At 39.6% G+C, this 19,028-nt stretch overlaps 1 protein-coding gene across 1 annotated transcript; it reads right to left on the reverse strand.

The window, feature by feature from the left end:
* Positions 1 to 2,880: 2,880 nt before the first annotated feature.
* On the reverse strand, positions 2,881 to 8,604 carry LOC116288327 (integrator complex subunit 8-like). The gene is made up of 4 exons (XM_089034889.1): positions 8,502 to 8,604; positions 6,177 to 6,241; positions 4,656 to 4,770; positions 2,881 to 2,952 (listed from the first exon to the last, which is right to left on the reverse strand). The coding sequence occupies exons 1-3, from the start codon at positions 8,593 to 8,595 to the stop codon at positions 4,684 to 4,686; spliced, it is 246 nt and encodes an 81-aa protein (XP_088891015.1). The 5' UTR covers positions 8,596 to 8,604; the 3' UTR covers positions 2,881 to 2,952; positions 4,656 to 4,683.
* Positions 8,605 to 19,028: the final 10,424 nt, after the last annotated feature.

Raw genomic sequence — 19,028 nt, forward strand, 5'->3', positions numbered from 1 at the left:
GGATAAAATCTGAATGCTGCACTGCCTGATGGGAAGAAACAGCGATACTGCTGAAAATCTAATTTGGTTTTCATGCATTTTGATTGGTCATATTTTCAGGTTTTCAAATAATATATATTTATTCCTCCCATAATTTCCTGTGGGGTGTGGAGGCTCTGCTACACCTCCTTGTCCTATTTAAAATTGGAATCACCTAAGGCATACACAAAGACTAACAATATAGACTTACATTTTTCAGTATTTCTTCATTTTCTGCAGCCTCCAACATGCTAATAGACAGAAAAAATTATAATTAAAAGTAGAGGTACTTTTTTTAATAAAATCTTATAATTTGGAATCAGTTTTTTTTCCTGGCAGCTAGTTCATTAAATAATGCTGCACTTAGATAATTACAAATGTTGTCAAATTCAAATAGTTTTGCCAAACTCGATACCAAATTTCATAGTGGAACAAATGAAAAAACCAAACCTCTCTTTGGAAAACTTGTTTATGGATACTAATTGTACTTTTCAGAAATTGGGATCCCTGTGCTTTTCTTATGCTTGTTGACATTTGAAGGAGTTAATAAATTTAGTAGTTCGCTAGACCTAACTGGTACAACAAGCAATTATCCTTTTACTTTCCTTTCTAGTTTGTATCAATTAGTGCTTTATTATTTTGTTGAGCTTTGAAGCAAATCCTATGATAAATTTATTGTTTGAGCAAGAATCATTCAGAAGACCTTAGTGATTAAATACATCCAAAACCAAAGTTATGTTCGCCTGTGCACATGCTGAGTCCTAGACATTATCCCAAATCCAACATTTAGATTCAAATTCCTAGTAAAAATAAGATCTTCAGGGAGCTTTCAAGTGCTGAATCAGCTCTAGAAAGTAAATCTGGGTTTGTAAGGAGATGACAATGGATAATCAAGCTAAAATATTAATCTGCTAACATCTTAGTAAGCCAGTGAGAGAATGGGTGATACATCTACATTGTCTAACTGCTCACAATAACTCATGCTTCCCATGAGTTAAAAGGAGAAATATATTGTACACTGTAGATTTTATCAATGCAATAATACTTCAACCCATTATTATCTATGTCAATATTGAATTCTTTTTAATTTGTTACTATTTGATTTCAGACAACATGCCATTCCCTTGAGTATTGTTTCTTTGCACAACAGGAATGCTAGGGAAAAGACATAAATATAGATACTTACATTCCTCAAAGAAAGCATCTTATTCTCAAGGGAATGACACATGTTCTGACAAGCGAAAAACAATTATTTTCAAAAAAAATTCTTATATTTACTTAGTTTTTGGCTTTCCAATGTTTGGTAAAAAGTGCTGTGCTAGTGTCCTTATCACCCTGAAAATAGACAAACCAACATCATGGTAAATAACTTTCCTCTAAATCCCTCCCCCTAACCCAATCCCCCACGGATGAGAGGATGCTGACCAGAGTACACCCCCCTCCCCCTAGCAGTATCATGCAGGGTAAAGTTAACAGGAACCTCCCCCCACCCCATTCCCCCTGCCAGATAGGATATGCTAACCACAGAGTACAACCCCCTTCCCCTAGCAGTATCATGCAGGGTAAAGTTAACAGGAACCTCCCCCCACCCCCCCTTCCCCACCCTACACCAGATAGGATATACTATCAAACAAAGAATGCTAGTAACCTTGCATGCAGAGCTGAGTTAGGAAGGTTTCCGCTAAAATGCAAAGCATGCAGTAGAAGCTTTAAATTCTGGCATAAAATTATAAAGTCGGAACTACACCCAAAAAAACTTTCAGCCGAAGTCTACCAAGATATTAAAAATGAAACTAAAAAAGCCTTTTGGAGCATAAAAATTAAAACTACTTTAGAACAACTCAGATTGGGGATAATTTGGATGAAACAAAATGAACTTTCTCCCAGATGGTATGAATAAAATGGAAAAATAATAACCCAAAGAATATATGACATTGAGAGGCAAATTTTATGGAGTAATCTCCACAATGATGAAAGGAAAGACGACAGACATAAAAATAAACTCAGAGTCTTTCGTCAGTTCAAAACTGATTATAACTTTGAAGAATATTTAAGTCAAGTCACCAATATTAAGCACAGAGTGGCGCTTACAAAATTAAGAATTAGCAACCATAAGCTTGAAGTAGAAATGGGGAGACCATAAGAGGCCTTATCTCATTTACGATGAAAGGATTTGCCCAGTGTGTAAGTCGGGAGTAGAAAACGAAAAACACTTTCTAGTTTGGTGTCCACTATATGACTCTCATAGAAACAACTTAAGAGAGTTCATAGAAAAAAACACCAGCATTAATTTCAACAATATACTGCTCAAACTCACCAGCGACAATATATAATAAGAGCCATGGCAGATTTTTCATTGAGTTCCTTGAGCGATACCAATCCATTCTTCACCTTTAATTAAAGACGTTTAATTAACATTTGAATATCTCCAGGGTATGTATCGCTACGGCTTTGGCTTTTGACATGTACTATATACAGTACATACATGATATATCCAACACTACATGTAAGTCCTTTTCCTGCTAAAAATATCCTTGGATGCATCAAAGAGAACAAGGGAACTGGCAGTCTTAAGTGGTTGTTTCGATACCTCAAATGCATTCCTTCCATAAATTTGGTATCCTTCTGAAGGAGTTGGTCATGTATGACATGTTTAGATAAGTACTAAAGGGAGTGGTTTGTTGGGTTTCTCCATGTGTGCCGAACTGGGCTTGTAATGTATCCCTCCTCAATTAAAAAACCACTGTAATGTAATACCATAAGCTGCTGATTTTAAAGGTTTACAAGTTATCTATTAACTTTGATTTATACCCTTCACTGATGGAATACAACATTTTTTCACATGAATTACATGATCAACTTACATTTTGGTATGATGGTGTTTGAAGCTTTAATAGTTCATTGAAAAACAGGTTTTGCCAGTGCAATGACAAACTAGAAAAAAAAAAAGCTCACACTCATACTGTAATATATTGAGGCAAGGACAAGTATGTCAATTAATGCATTTAAGAATGAGTGGGTAGGCGGTGATCGTTGGATGGATTAATCACTGGATGGAAGAAGGATGCCAATAAATATCATTGGGATAAACAGTAATAGCTTTATTACATTCAAAATTTGTTTCATCAGACCAATTTTTTCCCTTTTTTGAGCCCTGGGCCGGGTTGTTAAAAGCTGGATTAGCGCTAATCCAGGATTAACTCTATAGGTCTTATTAAGAGTTAACACAGGATTAGCGCTAATCGGGCTTTGAACAACTGGGCACAATACAGCGCCTTTCATAATCACCAAATTTGGTGCCAGCCCAAAACATGGATTTTGGCTTCTGTCAATCAAACTCATGGAAACAAATGAATGAAATCTAAGCGGATAGAACAAATACGAATACTTATGATCTATATCTAGATTAAACTTCCTAAGGCTCCCAGTTGGCCAAGAGTTTGTGCAAGAAATTGCAAAGTTTATGATCAGTTCGCATCAGCATGGCTTTTGTGAAAGTGATGAAACTACATAGAGAAATGAAAATTGTGTTATGGTGCAGCCGTTTGAGCATAACCTAGTAGACCAAAATCCATCCAGAACATTTTCCTTTGAACACTATAATGTAAGGTTATATCCCGTAGTATTGCGATTCACTACATAGTTTCATATATTTTTGAGACGACAATATTTTGTGGTATTGTCGTTTCAAACAGGTTTCTGATTGGATAACGTCTGACTAAAAGGAAAGCTTGAGCATGCGTGCGTCAAATTTTTATTATGCTTGTTGCTTGTGGCATAGAGCGCGCTTGTAAGGAGAATTTCGCTTTTGATTAAGGAAAAACTTTGACCTGCCATTGTTTTTTTTTAATACACATATTTTGGACTGGTGACACAAATTTTGAACTGTCATTCATTTTTATGACCTGCCACATGAAATAGACAAGACTTTCCACAAAATAAAATTATACGATTTTTAGACTCGTGAATCAATTTTCTGAGCAGACATTTGTTCTCTCAGAGTATCAACATTAAAAAAGTGAAATGATATGTACACAGTCATGTTGTCCACAAATTAAACAGATTGTCGTAATGTGGAGAACTATGCCAAGGCAACTTTTTCAACCAATAATATTTTTGAATGAAGGAGATTCAGTGGTGAATAGGAATAATTGCCATATAATTAATAAAAATATAGTGAAAGATGATGTCCAGTAAATTTAGCCTCCATTTCTATTATCCATTTGGCAGCTCATAATTTCATTTACCAGGGCTATTTCAAAGCCTGCTATAAATTATACTAAATTACAATACTTTAAATACTGGTAAATAATAGTAAAAATTACGATAAAGTGCTCAGCTTCTCATCAATCCCATATAGGTAACTGTCAAATTATTTTCTTAATTGGACAGGTCTTGTTGATATGGGATTAATTAGGCAGCAATATAATTAGTAGGTAATGGGATTTCATGCTTCCCAATCAAGAAATAATTAGACTTAATTAATTATTTCTTAATTGGACAGCATGGAGTCGACAATGATGGATCCATTTTACATAACATAAAGTACAACCCTGCGACCACCTCGTGGATCTATGTACGGTATGGTCCAAGGATGAATGAATGAATTGATGAGCGAATGAATACAAAGCCATTACCTTTCTTCAAAGGCTTTAAGGTTCCATTTCAAGTAGAAGCCAACCTGTAGTGCCAACTGACCTTCAGACGTTTTCCATGCTTATTATCAACTGATGGAGCAGCATCATATGTTTGCTGTGGTAAAAGAATAATAACATACATGAAAAAATTACTCAATTCTGATTGGCTTAGAGCAGTGTTGTTAAAACATAATTCAGTGTAATATGAAGAGTTTTAAAGTATGTTTTTATATGAACCGTATTTTTACCACAATGAAAACAAGAAAATAAATGCTTTTGTAGCAACAGAGAGAAAATAAGCTGGAGATTATTAAGCTTAATTCCCTAAACTATTCAAATTTGCGAGAACCTGAACAACAAAACCAAAAGTGTCGGTTTAAAAAATAATTCTCTTACAATGTATTATTATTTATTATCAAACTCATTAATAATTCATGAGGAAAACACAATAGAAATCATGACCATGAAGAGTTCTGTAAATCAGATACAGAATCGTGTTCATTTGCATAAACTTTAACTTGGATTTTCTTGGGCAGATTCACTTTAATTTTGAAAATTTTAGTGAAACACAAAGGAACTAACCTAGACGTTTGATAAGCAATCTACAGTATTTGTGTCTGTGTTGTATCCAATATACAAGTTTCTCTCGGCTACGCCATGAGTTCGTATATCGCATACGACACTGCCACTCATACTGTATATTACTTAAAAGATCGCATATTCCTTTCATATGATGATAGCTTCAGTTCTTTAAAGTGCTACTACGACGAAAATCACTCAAACTTGGATTCATCTGAAACTTCCTAAGAATACTCTTTAAAGGTCCAATAATCACTGTATGAAGTGTTTTCTCGATATTCAGGACGAAAGTATGATATTTTTACGATTATTTTTTGGAGTCCGTGACGTCATACACTCAACATCAAACATTGCTACATATATTTCTTTGTATATAAATCCTTCATTTATTTTATTCCTATGAAGCCCAAAGGGTGGCTAATGTGCTTATTTCACATTACTTGGGACTATAATTTATATTTTGGGGTGTTTGGGTATTTCTTGCTCCCTTTACTACTGATATTTTGATCATAAACTACAAAGAAATGTATGGAGCGATGTTCGATGTTGAGTGTATGACGTCACATACTCCAAAAAATAATCGTAAAAATATCATACTTTCGTCCTGAATATCGAGAAAACACTTCATACAGTGATTATTGGACCTTTAAAGAGTATTCTTAGGAAGTTTCAGCTGAATCCAAGTTTGAGCGATTTTCGTCGTAGTAGCACTTTAATGAAGGACATTTCATGAATATCAGGTTGAGTGAAATTTATCTCTCCCCCATTAGGCACTCAAATTTGAAATGCCTTTTTTAATGGAGCTTGCTAATTTTTCTCAATATTTTGTCTGCATTTCTGGATATATTTTGCAACAGGCCTAAACTCATTTAAGCTCCAAGGCCAAAATTTATCTATAAAATTCATATCTATTTATCTGGAGTGCGGTCCATTACAGTTTACCTGCTGTGATGCTGTTATGCCTGAACACTCTAGAAACTGAACAATCAGCTGTGATGCAGATGGATCTAAAAACAAAGGATTACTGTAAATAATAATTATTAAGTGTACTGTATTTCATTATCAAGGATGTCCAATTAAGCCAAAACAGAGAACTAGGATTCAATTCATTTGCAAACATGCCAAAAACAGAGTTTGTCATGCTATTGTGTGTGCTGTGTAACACTTATCATGCATTGGGTATCAGATTTATCACTAATAACATTCTATAAACATTTGTATCTCTTGAAAACAACAACACCTACAACTCGCCACACAACAGATTGATGACCAATCAAATGGTCCAAAAAGTTGCTTAAGGACAGTGCCTACTAATTGAGAATCAATTATTTTTCTAAATGACTATAGTATTTTTTAGTATTTTAGTATTTTTTAGTATTTTAGTATTTTTCTAAATGACTATAGTATTTGAATTGTTTTAACCTATCAAAGGGTTGCTAAATTCTGGTTAGAAAAGTAGTGGCCACCATGCATTTAAAAGAAATAATAAAGCTTAAAAATCGTTAAAAAGTGATGACAATGATTTTATTAAGCCAGAAGATGGAAAAAATTTCCAAAAGATTTTGATCAATTTCCATTCTGAATCACCCAAAATGACTGACACTTTGTTTCTTTACTAAAATATACCATGACTTTAATAGTTGGCTATGAAATTTATAATTTTTTATACACTTGTCATTAGCTTCCATGATCGATGGGGGGGACCCCAGGCTAGACTCGGAGAGATATGGGGGAAAGTGGGGTCTTATTCAACCCTTGCCTCATGCAGTACCTGGGGGGAATAGTGGAAGATAGATAAAATGTTCTGAGACCCCCTGGAAGCGTTAGAGGTCTTTGTAAAGAGTTGTTTTCAATAAAGTATTGGGCTCTAAAGGTCTAAAAAAGCAAACAGAGGTATAAACATTTAGATAATGATCAAAATTATACACTTGGATCATGCTTAGAGGTCCTCTGGTTCGCCTGTGAATTAAAAAAAAATCCAAATGCCTTTGTTTAAAATCTGGGATGGCACAAGAGAAGTTAGAAAAGCTTTTTTGGTGGATCTTTTTGCGCACTCTTTTCAAAAGAAAGGTTGAACTTTAAATTGATTACAATATCTCATTGAAATCGAATCGCCACTGTACAAAAATTTGGTCTCAAAATACAATCTTATACTTGTCGCTTCTTTGAAAAACAGGGAAAGAAAAGCTTGGAATTAAAAAGAAAAAGAAGCAAAACTTTCAATGTGGATGACAGTACAGAACGAGTAGTAGATGAAGATAAGTTTTGGAGGTCCAGAACAAATAAATATGTTTACGTTAATTCCAAAGTCGGCAAAGATTTCAAGTCTCGATACTTATAAAATTAAAGCTATAAATGATAAAACCATCTCAAAAGGTACTTAGCATGAAACTTGTTGGATGTACACAGGCTCAGTTTTGTACTTTTTAGGTAATTAGAGATTCATCGGACTGTAGGGGCGGGCATTTGACCACTTAGTGGAGCCTGCATGGTGTAGTATTTGACCAATTTTTTCCCAAAAAGTCAAATGCCCGGAGGGTTGCCTGGGGTTTGAGGGGTATGGGAACCTATGGAATTGACTCATACATTAGCTTCGTGCTTCCTTTTTTTCGATCATTAGGTACACAGAGATTGTGTCCATATTCTTTTCAAAACCAATTATTTTTTATAAATTTTATTTCACAAGGCTAATCTGACATTTACTTTATAATTTAAACAAAGAAAAAATGGGTGCAAATCTTACAGATGCATTTTGGGGGGAGGGGGGGCCTAGGCGACATGTCAGCAAAACTAGCTAAATTAAACATTTAAAATGGAAACAGTAAATCTATGGAAAAATACTAAAACTAACTTAAATTAGTGAAAAACCTTTTTTTTTTTTCTATTGGCACTGTGAAGAAGCAATCTATTTGAAGCTTTAATGTCGTAAGTGCAAACTCGTAGGCTAAAGTTCTTACATTACAGTAAATTTCAGTCCATTTTAATTTCTTTGCATATTATTTTGTGGCTAAAATTAATTAGAGAATGTGTTCTAAAAAGAAGCCAAATTCCTAAGAAAATAACTAGGTGTAAATATTTCAGTATTTGTTTCAAAACTTTTGACAATTTGTTTTAAAATTGTTGACAAACTATGCGATTTTTTGCTCAAATCAATGAAAGAGTCAACCACATTTTTGAGCTGAAACACGTACTGAGTGGAAATATTGCTCACTGCATTGAGAATGTGAGTAATGTGTGTGTTGTAATGAATATATGACTTCACCTTACCTGCTGAAGGGTCATTGAGATGGTTTTTTAGTAAGTCAGGCTTGTCAGTGAAGAGAAAGTCAAACCACGACAAACCACTCGTGCTGGCCGCCATTACGGCACAAGTAGGATAGCCCCACAGGTAGCCCAACAAATAGTTTTCGAAGAGCGGGAAATACCACAATCACACCCACTTTATGATTGCAGATTGCGTCAATAATAATAATAATAATAATAATAATAATAATAATAATAATAATAATAATAATAATAATGATAATATTAATAATAATAATGATAATTTTTTTTTTTTTTTAGATTTTTTTATTAAAATTAATTTTTAACTAAAGACAAAGTATTATTTATTCTGCTAGGTACTAAATTTCTTCACTAAGAAAAAAAAATTGTATTTGGTATCTATATAGATATATACGACGTATAGATTATCTCTTCATATATCCTACAATAAAAAATATATCTATTTATGATAATAATAAAAATTAAAAAAAAGAGAAAAAGAAAAACTATAATGAAATATACTATAATAAAAATACATCTACTAATGTATAACCATAAAATCTATTTAGTAAAAATTAATCCTAGCAGTATATGTTAAAAAAAATTAGTAATAATAATAATAATAATAATAATAGTAATAATAATAATGATAATAATAGTAACCTACACATTCGTGCGTAATATACTACCTTATAATAACAATAATGATGATTATGATGATGATGATGATGATAATAATGATGACTTAAACTCTTATCACTTCTTATCACTAGAACCCTAGTATCCCCAAATGGAGCTTGGAAATTTTTTTCTTTTGAACACTATTCCCATCTCTGAGATACAGATTAATGTTTTAAAGATTAGGGATCATTTTTGTCGCATTATGATAACGGGTTATTATGGGTGATTTATTTTAGAGATATATTTATTCATAAAATTGGGATACGCATTATTTAATAATAAAGTAATAAGATAATAAATGGGATTTAGCAGTGGCATTTCTACAGAGTAGCTATTCATCCACTGGAATTCCAATTGGAATTTAGAATTTATTATTTTCAAAATTCACCCAGGTTCAGACCCCCAACCCCCACCCCCTTCCAAAAAATAAAAAATAAAAATTTAATACGGTCACCCTCAGGTGAATGCGCTTACGATTTGCTTCCTCGTGGGTTGACCTCCGAGACATCCCTAGGGAACCCCTGGAAACATTCGGGGATTCGTGCAGTTCGTTCTTGCCCCGCGAGATGTCCCGCGAGATAGGGTACGACCCGCGCAGGGTTTGTTTAACGTTGGTCAACGGTATATCGCTTTCACGCGATGCCATTTTTTATGCCAAGCTTCACCTGGTTTGTTGTTGGTATATTGTAGTTTTTCATTCAGTTTTCATACGTATTTTTTGTTTAAAAATGCCTTTATTCAAAGTTTGGGATGTGTCAAAAAGAAAAAGGAAATCATTGGTTGCTGAATATTTCAATGAATTTGTTTTACACCGACAAAATGTCAATAGCAGTTATGGTGTCACTGTCATAGGTTTTGATGGTATCCGGAATTATCAATGTTTAGGTAAGTGTTATTGGCCAAAGCCGAGACATTTTATAATTGTATTAAATGTATTATATGTCAAATCCAACTAGTTATCTTATCATCAATGCTGCATTCTGATTGGATGACTAGTAGGAACCTATTGTTTTGCCGCCCAGATTATTGAGCTGCATTCCATCATAGTTATAATAGAGGGGAATGGTTAGGAAACCCTTTTGTTATAGGTCTTTGTTCGCTTTTTTCAAGCGTGACCGTGCACAATCCTTTGCATTACCATTGTTGGCAATATGGCTGAGTGAACAGACCAAGATCTTTCTTTTGGCTGCTAGTTCAAAATACTTAAAGATTTTTCCAAATAAACTTTCTATTGTTAGGATTCGTATGATCAGTTAATATATTTGAATGATGTATTTTTATAATAAAACATTTATCGAATTTGGTTTTGATGATATCTGGAATTATCAATGTCTCTGCAAATGTTATTGGCCTCAGCCTACAGCTTTGACCAATAACACTACCTTCGACATTGATAATTTTGAATATCATCGCAACCTTATCTAATGATCGTTTATTGTGCTCTGGCTTCTTTTACCCCAGGGATGGGGATTTTTCGTGTATTTCATGCCCTTTAATTACCCTGAGGCTTTGAAAGTTTTTTGTTTGTCCACAAAAACAAATTCCTGGGGGGTCAACCCAAGGGGAAACAATTGATAAATACATAATTTTGTCAACTAAATATACAGCTATTCTAATAAAGGTTGAACACTGAATAGTGAATACTGAATAGTGCATTTCAAGACCAAAGGGCATTGTGGGTCAGCGACGTTGTCTCAAGTAGGATTAATAGATATACAATATACTAACTACATGTTTAGAGATCTTATTGCTGTATATTTACTTTTTTATTTCGAATAAACGAGATGTCCCACAATGCCCTTTGGTCTTGGAATGCACTATTCAGTATGCAGCATTCAACCTTTTTTGAAATAGCTGTAAATTACTGCAAAAACCCTCCTCAAACTCAGACAAATGGGCAAATTTTGCAAAATTTCCTCATATATACGACAGATTTTACTTCATACAGAGCAGTTAATTTACTTGGCACAGATATAAAAAAATAGCAATAATACATATAGTAGTGGGAAATGTTAATTTCAAAGGGCAGTAGTCAGTAAAAACAACTCATAATCAACCTTTCACTGTGATCAGAGTTTTAAGAAAGGGTTATCATTTGAGCCTGCAATGAGGATTTTGTTTTATGAATCATACAAGTGAGGCTATTGGGCTGATACAATGCTTGTTGTCTCATTTGCATCCATCCATCCAAAATATTTACTATTCTTAGATCTTCTAGAGATAACAAAATTATTTATTTGTTGAGGCTGTGGGAAATTAGGACTGCAATAAAGGAGAGTGGGAACCATGTTATTAAAAATAGTTATAAAAACATATTACACCTCCTTCCCCAGCAGCAGTAAGGGGGACTCGCGATTTCCCCAGGAACCCATGTCATTTTCACGGGGAATTCCCGCGTTAGCGTCTATATGAAACTTTTTGACGGCATGGGAATTACCCGTGTGAAGTTGGTGCGTTACACTGTTAGCTCGCGATGCGTCCTTACTGCTGCTGTGTTTGAGTACCGCAAACTGAGGTTAAGATATTCCTTAGATATAGATGGACACCATCAAAAGCATTCGAAACAAAACCGTGCGCAAGCTCAGGACTCAGGTGTTGGATCGCCTAGATGCAGACTTTGCCTTCACAACGTTTATGGAGGGAGACACGGATGAAACTATGGACGAGGAAAGAGCAGAAAGGATAATCGACTTGATGCCTGAAGGCGACTACCGTTTGGAGTTGACGTTTATAAAGTACTTGGACGGCGAATGGGTGATAGAAAAGGGGCGTAATCCAATACGGGCGTCTGGTAAGCAAAGCTTGTTCGTTTTAAGCAAGGATACGCGTCCTGGAGCACTGGTGGGCATCGACATGCTGTTCTACGAAGTTGCTTACCCGGTTACCGTAGTTATCTACGCTGCTTATGAGATCAAGAAGCCGGACGTTAAGAAGCTCAAACCGATGCGACATCCAGGCAACTGCGTAGGGAAGCTGGTTAGGGAGTTCTTCGAGGATTCCTCTCGTGGTGGTAAGCTCACCTTAAAAAGAAGAGAAGCCATCAGGAAATGGGAAAACGACACCCGCAGGGCTGGAGGAACCATAGCAAACATCAAGAAGTTGGAAACCGCGTTAGAAAGGCGCATACATGTGAAAGACATCACTGACGGCTTTATCTACTCCGGAACGCACAAGTACGGCGGCCGTGGTGCGCCTATCGTGATTTACCAGCACAACGGGCATGCGTGGAGGGAGTTAAGGTTCCCAAAGAAGAAAGAAACGCGCGTTTACAAGGAGTCGCCGCTTGCGGAACTAATGCACGAGAATTCTATTTGGTTGATGGATGCGGAGGGAAGTCAATTTATCACCCAAGATGGTACTTTGTATCGTCCTGAAGTGGAACAGCTGCGCATTCAAAGCGCCTGTGAGACTTTAGGAGAAGACTTCTCCGACGAAGTGCTCAGCTCCCATAGCTTGGACTTCTTAGCCGCGAAGAAAAGAAACGGTTGGAAACCCACGCCGGAGGAGTTCAAAGACATGGCTAAAGCTTGCGTGGAGCATGGTCACGGGGGATTGTGGAACATGGAATACGACGAAGACGAATACGTGTCGCTGGATATGAAACATTGTTACCCCGCAAGCTTCAAAGGCCTGGGAGATTGTAAGGAATATTACGACCGTTACGGACATCCAGATTCGCAGTTCTTTCGTGTTGCGTTGGATGGTCACTACGACGCGCCGGCAACGGGGCTTGTACGGTTGACCACCTGGAAATTAGCAGCGGGTCTGCACCCCATAATCTATGCGTGGTATGGGAAGCACCTGCAGGAGAAAGAATGGATACCGGTGCCCCTATTGAAGTTCTTTGAAGAGCGCAAACTTTTAAAATACACAGCGCATGAAGCCATACTTTGTCACAGCGCCTTTACGCAGTGGTTACCGGAGCATAACCCCACAGCGCGCGTGGTCATAGGTAAATTCAAGCAGGGCGCAAAAGAAGGTGAAAAACATATGCAGCGGCGCCTAATAACGGACGAAGGTGAGCTAAGCTTCCTCATCAAGCGCGCGCATGACAAAGGAACGATGGTGTCTGTAGAGAAATGGGACTACCTTGTCGACGATAAGCTACATAAATGGAATGCGCTGTGTTATTACCAGGACCATCGACCGCAGTATTACCATCTGCGTGCCAGCATGTTAGCCTACGCGCACATTAACCTATTAGCGATGCTCTTGCGGTTTGACAAAGAAGATATCCCCCGCGTAGCTACGGATTCTTTGTACGTTAAGCCGAGCGTATTGGAAAAGATGAAGGAATTCTACACTGCCGATGAACTTGCAGAAAGTGGCCAATGGCGCGTCAAAGATGAAGAAATAAAAGCTTGGAGGGCACGTGTAGAATATCACGGAGAACACACCCAGGGCACCGTAACGCCTACCAAAGAGCCTCTACCTTCAGTTGCGGACCCTATTTCCTACCAACGCTTCTCTTACCTCTACGGTACGGGAGGCAGCGGTAAGACGACGCGTGTGTTAGAACTCTTTCCGGCCTTAAAAGTGCTAACGCCAACACATCGTTTGGAATGAGAACTCTGCGAAATGGGCCACGACGCGCAGACCTACCACAGCTTCTTCCGTTGGAATGGACAAAAATGGGTACCAGAGGCCATCCATGACATACCTCCGGTGATACTTTGGGATGAGATTTGCACCGTACCTTTGGAAATCCTGCAGGAGTTCGTAGAGTTCCTTCGCGGGAAATGTCAAGTAATATTCGCCGGAGATCCCTGCCAGCCTCCTCCAATATCCGGAGAAATGCCCCACGAATGGCTAAAGGGGTTCGTAGACTATCATGAAGAAATCAACACAGACTACCGTAGCAAGGATCAAGTAAGAAAATTGAAGGCAGAATTAAGGGGCCTTAGCGACGCCGAACAATCTAAGGTGTTACGTAAGAGGGTACGAGCAAAGTCTTACGAAGACTTCCTGTATTCTTGGCATCCAAAGGATCTGGTGCTGAGCAGCAAACGCGCAGCACAGTCTCGCATACAAAAGATTTGCTAAATATACACCGAGAGCGCTTCCCTACGCCTCCCGTGCCCGTTTGCTATAAACCCCACAACACCCGCATGCAAAAAAGAGACGTCTGGGTACCCGGTACCGACATCCAACTGCAGGACGCAGTAACGCACGATAAAGCCTGGGTGCCCATAGAAAAGGTGGAAAGAATTACCTCCCATCCAGATTGGCGCTTGGGCTATTGCATGACAGTCCACAGCGCGCAAGGGCTTACCATAAAAGAAACCTTATGGATCATAGACCAGCGGCTGTGTTGGAGCAACCTTATCTACACCGCCGTAAGCCGCGTAGAATATGCCAAGCAGTTGAAAAGAGCCTGGGGGCCGCAACTGCGTTACGACCGCACCCCAGAAGACGTAGCCAAAGAAAACATTGCTAAGAAACTCCTTCGCTACAAGCGGCACGACGAAGAAAAAGATATGACGTTCGACCTATGCGTGGACGACGTCTATGAGAAAGGGGCAAGGTGTGCCAAGTGTAACATACCACTACTATGGAGGTTTGACCCAAATGACGATCAGCAGTTCTCCGTGAATCGTATAAATAATAAACGCGGGCATTGTAGAGGCAACGTAAGACTGACATGCCTAGATTGCAATCGGGCGCGTGGAGCAGCACTACTTTGAGTCTTTGGGAACTATGAGCAGCTCTTCCTTGACGAATCCGCGACTTGGGCCATTTAGGTAATACAACACGGGTTGCCCTTCCTTGGTGACGGACTTTGAAATCGCATGCGTTTCCAGGGACCAGTTAGGATCCGTGGCTCTCTTACTGCCACCTTCGAGTTCCCCCGGCTGATAGAGGTATCTGACCACTATGTTGCGGGGGAGCTTTTTTTCCTTCAGTCCGACCGCCCTCGAACTTCTGACGTAGGACTTGTGTTCCACGTGTTTCTTTTTTATGGCATCCTTGGGTTTCATTCCCGTAGCCCTGGCCGCCTCGTTGTTCAAAGCCGCGATGACCTGGGGGAGCCTCTGAGTTCATTCCCTGTTGCGTTTGGAGGGATCTTCCAGCTCTTTCCAATACTGGTACCCAAAGAGACGCTCGGCCAGGGTCTTATTGAATCTTTCGACGATGCTCTGACCCCTGTGGTGCTCTGCTTCGGCTCTCCTAATTTTAGTGCTGTGGCCTTTCAGGGTCTTAGTAACCACGCCCATGAACTCTGTCCCCGCATCCACTTGCAGCAGCTTGGGCCATTTCAAAACGCGCTTATAGATCGTACCTAGGGCTTCTGCGACTTCCCCAGAATCCTTGCTGGTTATGGGTTCGGCGTCCTTGTATCTGCTTGCGATATCGACTACGGTCAAAGCGTACCTATAGGTCTTTTTTCTCACCTTATCGTGCGGTAAGAAAAGCAAATCTGCCTGATGAACTTCATTGGGGGCATTTACGGTGAAGCTGGGCCTGGGAATGTACTTGGGCACGGGAAGATAAACCTGCCAGAGGGTTTGTTTTCTTAGCCAGTTCTTAGCCGTTTCTTCTGATACCCTGGCCGCGGTCGCAAGTTTCTTGATGGCCGACGCTCCTCTCCAATAGCCTTCAGGCCCATAATAAATCCTTTTGAGTTTGTCCTCTACGCGGCCCATTATTTGAATTCCAAAACAAGATTGATCTTTCGCCCGTTGAAATCCACCGTCTCTCCGTCCACTTTAATGGTGATGTTTATGCTTTCTACCAAATGAGACAAGTCATATCTCAAAGAAATGGGAGTGTATTCTACTGGGTCAAATGGATTACCTTTGGGTAGAAACTTGGACATAAGAGAAGACTTTTCTCCATTGTTGTAACTATTGACTAAATCGCAATAGACTTCGTAAGAGGATGCGACTTTCCATTTCACGGGTATGGCTGTGTCGGTAATTGTTTTGCCCGAGGCACATAATAAAGATGCCAATGGGTCAAACTTTCCAAAAGTTACTGAATAGTTTGACATATTATGTTTGAGGGTCATTTCGTGCGGCAATCCCGTGGTGAGAGTATAACCACGCTTGGCGAGCTCCTTAGCAAGGGTGATTGGCGTGTAATGTCCATCGGGCAGCATTTCACCTTGATATTCGTTAGGCGCCTTAAGTACGGTGACCAAGGCATTGACTAAATTATACCAAGAATTGTACAAAGAGCAACTAACCAGGCGAACCTTATGGGCTTTCATGGGGGGATTCAAGTAAGTGGTAAAGTCATTCTTGTCGCTTTCCAAAAAGACGATCATTATATTCTAGGCGCCAAAGGCGCCACTAGAGGCTAAGCGCAGCTTAGACTAAATACGCCAAAGCCACGCCTCCGGCCAGCCCTGCGACTCCTACGAAGACCAATTCATTGTCTTTTTGTTTCTTAGAAGGCTGGTAGTAATTCTTAAACTGAGGCTTTCTTAACCCCGTCGATGCCGCGGGGTGTGCTTGCGCATAGAGCTTAAAGGCGTAGTCTGTATTTTCAAAGTTCTTGTCTGCCTGCATTTTGTCTTGGTAGTTCTTGTCCAACCAATCCCTGTAAGCTTGTCTTTTTTCATTCCAAGCTGCCATGTCTCGCTGATATTTCTCCAGCGCTAAGTCGTGTCTCTTCCTTTCGGCGGCCAAATCTCCGCTTTTGTCGCCTCTGACTAATCTATCCAAATACTGACCACCATAATTGGCTCCAGTGAATGCTAAAGCTGCAATAACTCCACCTGCGACCACGCTAGCCATTTATATTAGACGCAAGCAAAGCTTACGTCGTTGGCAGGTACTTTTCCTTCCGTAGGTAATCCTTTACCATGATAGCCCCGCCAACGGCAGCGGTCATCTTGGCAAAGTTAGCGAAGCTCTTGCTTGGGTCTTCAGTAAAGTCTTCTTTGAGCACTTTCTTACCTACCCAACCAATACCCGCAACAATGGAAGTAATGATAGCTGCTTCTTCAACAGTTTTCAATAACGCGGTTGACATTATATTACAAAGCGAGAAGGTTATTACTACATTTCTGGGATCTTACATTTTCTAACAGCCGGTTCCACGGGTGCGTGCACGGGCGCGTGATATGTTGGCGGTTCTACCTTTTTCGTTGCCCGCCATTGTAAGTAAAGGCTGCCTGCTGCTATGATGACTCCCAACGCGCCAATGACGTACCCAGGATCGATAAAGGATTCCTCTTCTCTTTCCTCCACCTTTTCTCCTTTTTTGGCTTTGTTCTTTTTATTCATCTCCGCGAGCTTCTTCCCCGCCGCGACTCTGCCTGGAGATTTAGCCTTGGTAATCTTTTGCTCCTCTTGGGGCTGCTCTACCTTCGACTCTGGTTCACTCATTTATATCTAAGGACTTGAAGGACTTGATAAGTAACTTAATAGGACTTGACTAAGTACTTAAGGACGACTTAAGTAAGTACTTACGGGCGACTTGACTAAGTACTTGAGGCGACCTGGGTAATTCCTGAGGACGACTTAACTAAGTACTTGAGGCGACTTGATCAGGTACCTCAGCAAGTGCCGCCTGGAAGACCTTTTCAACGTCCCTGTCCTTCTTAAAGTCCTTCCAAGAGGCACCAAAGGTGCCCGCAAGTTCCTTCAAGTCGACGTGCTGAGCTACGCGAAGTGCCGCAGAGGCAACTGCCATGAACTTACCGCACTTCAAAGACAACCAGCCGCAGGTTATTTGACGTTCTTGGGCGATGACATAGTCATCTCTTATGTCCTTCTGGAGTTGCTCCACGTCGTCTATGGGCAGCGCAAGTCCAAGGAGTTTGGTGGCCAGCTTGATAGCGGAGTCTGCTACGGCGTCCGTGGTCTTACTTGCAAGGGCAGCCTCGTATCTCTTATGGAACTTCTTAACTTCCTCTTCCGACAGCTTATTAACCTGCTCATGGGTAAGTTCCTTACCTATCATTTCTTTGCACTTCCCAGATGACACCAGGATGTTAAAATGTTCTTTGAGGTTACTTTCGTCTAACTGTGTGGGGACTTCATCTAAGAGCTGCTCGATATCCATATACATTAGGAATCAAAGATCGGAGATCTTTATGGAATACGGAAACCTCAAAGAGAAGATCATCTTGGAATGTTGGTGCGTTTTTAAATGCCGCATGTATTCGTGTAACTGTTCCTTACTTATCTCCCCGCCGTAGTCGCTCAAAATGGTTTCCAGGTCTGACTTACTTGGAGTATAAAATACGACAAGTGAACCTATGTTTTCCCTGAAGGGCTTAGAGACGCTGGTAAGCTGCTGCGAGAGCAACCAAACGCTAATGTTGTCGTGTCTGCCGCTAAAGGCGAGTTTAACGAGCTCCGACGTGCGTCTTTTCACGTCATCCCCGCAGGCGATGTCGTCCAGTATAAGGAGGGTTTGCGTATCTTTAGGGAATTGTTTGTGCCAAAACTTAAGATGGCTGGATAACTCGTTAGGGTCTAAGATATCTACGAAGAAGTCGTCGTCTTTCACTCCTATGCCCGTCCAGGTGCGGTTATTCACGTAGGTGGGGCATAATAGCACTATGTAGTCGAAGCGGTATCTAAAGGGTCCTAATAGCTGCTCTACCACAAATTGGGTCTTTCCGCAGCCGGTGGGTCCTACTATCAGAGCGTTACAAGGCATGTGATCTGGGTTCATTTATATTTAAACTTATTCGCTAAAATATATGGAGCCAGTGGAAGCAGTGCAAAGAATTGTCGCCGACGCAAAAGATAAAAGAGACACCATAGAAATGCAAAGGGAGGAGATAGACCGGTTAAAAGAGCGCGTGCAGGAGTTGTACGATGAAATGTGCGGTCTGAAGCGCGCGGAAAGGTTTGGCGCGCTGATAACGATGGCGGGCTGGGCAAAAGAGTC

The sequence above is a fragment of the Actinia tenebrosa genome, unplaced genomic scaffold (genome assembly GCF_029948245.1).
Source record: "Actinia tenebrosa isolate PJP-AT-01 unplaced genomic scaffold, QUT_ActTen_1.0 PGA_scaffold3__52_contigs__length_22856419, whole genome shotgun sequence".
Taxonomy (NCBI): domain Eukaryota; kingdom Metazoa; phylum Cnidaria; class Anthozoa; order Actiniaria; family Actiniidae; genus Actinia; species Actinia tenebrosa.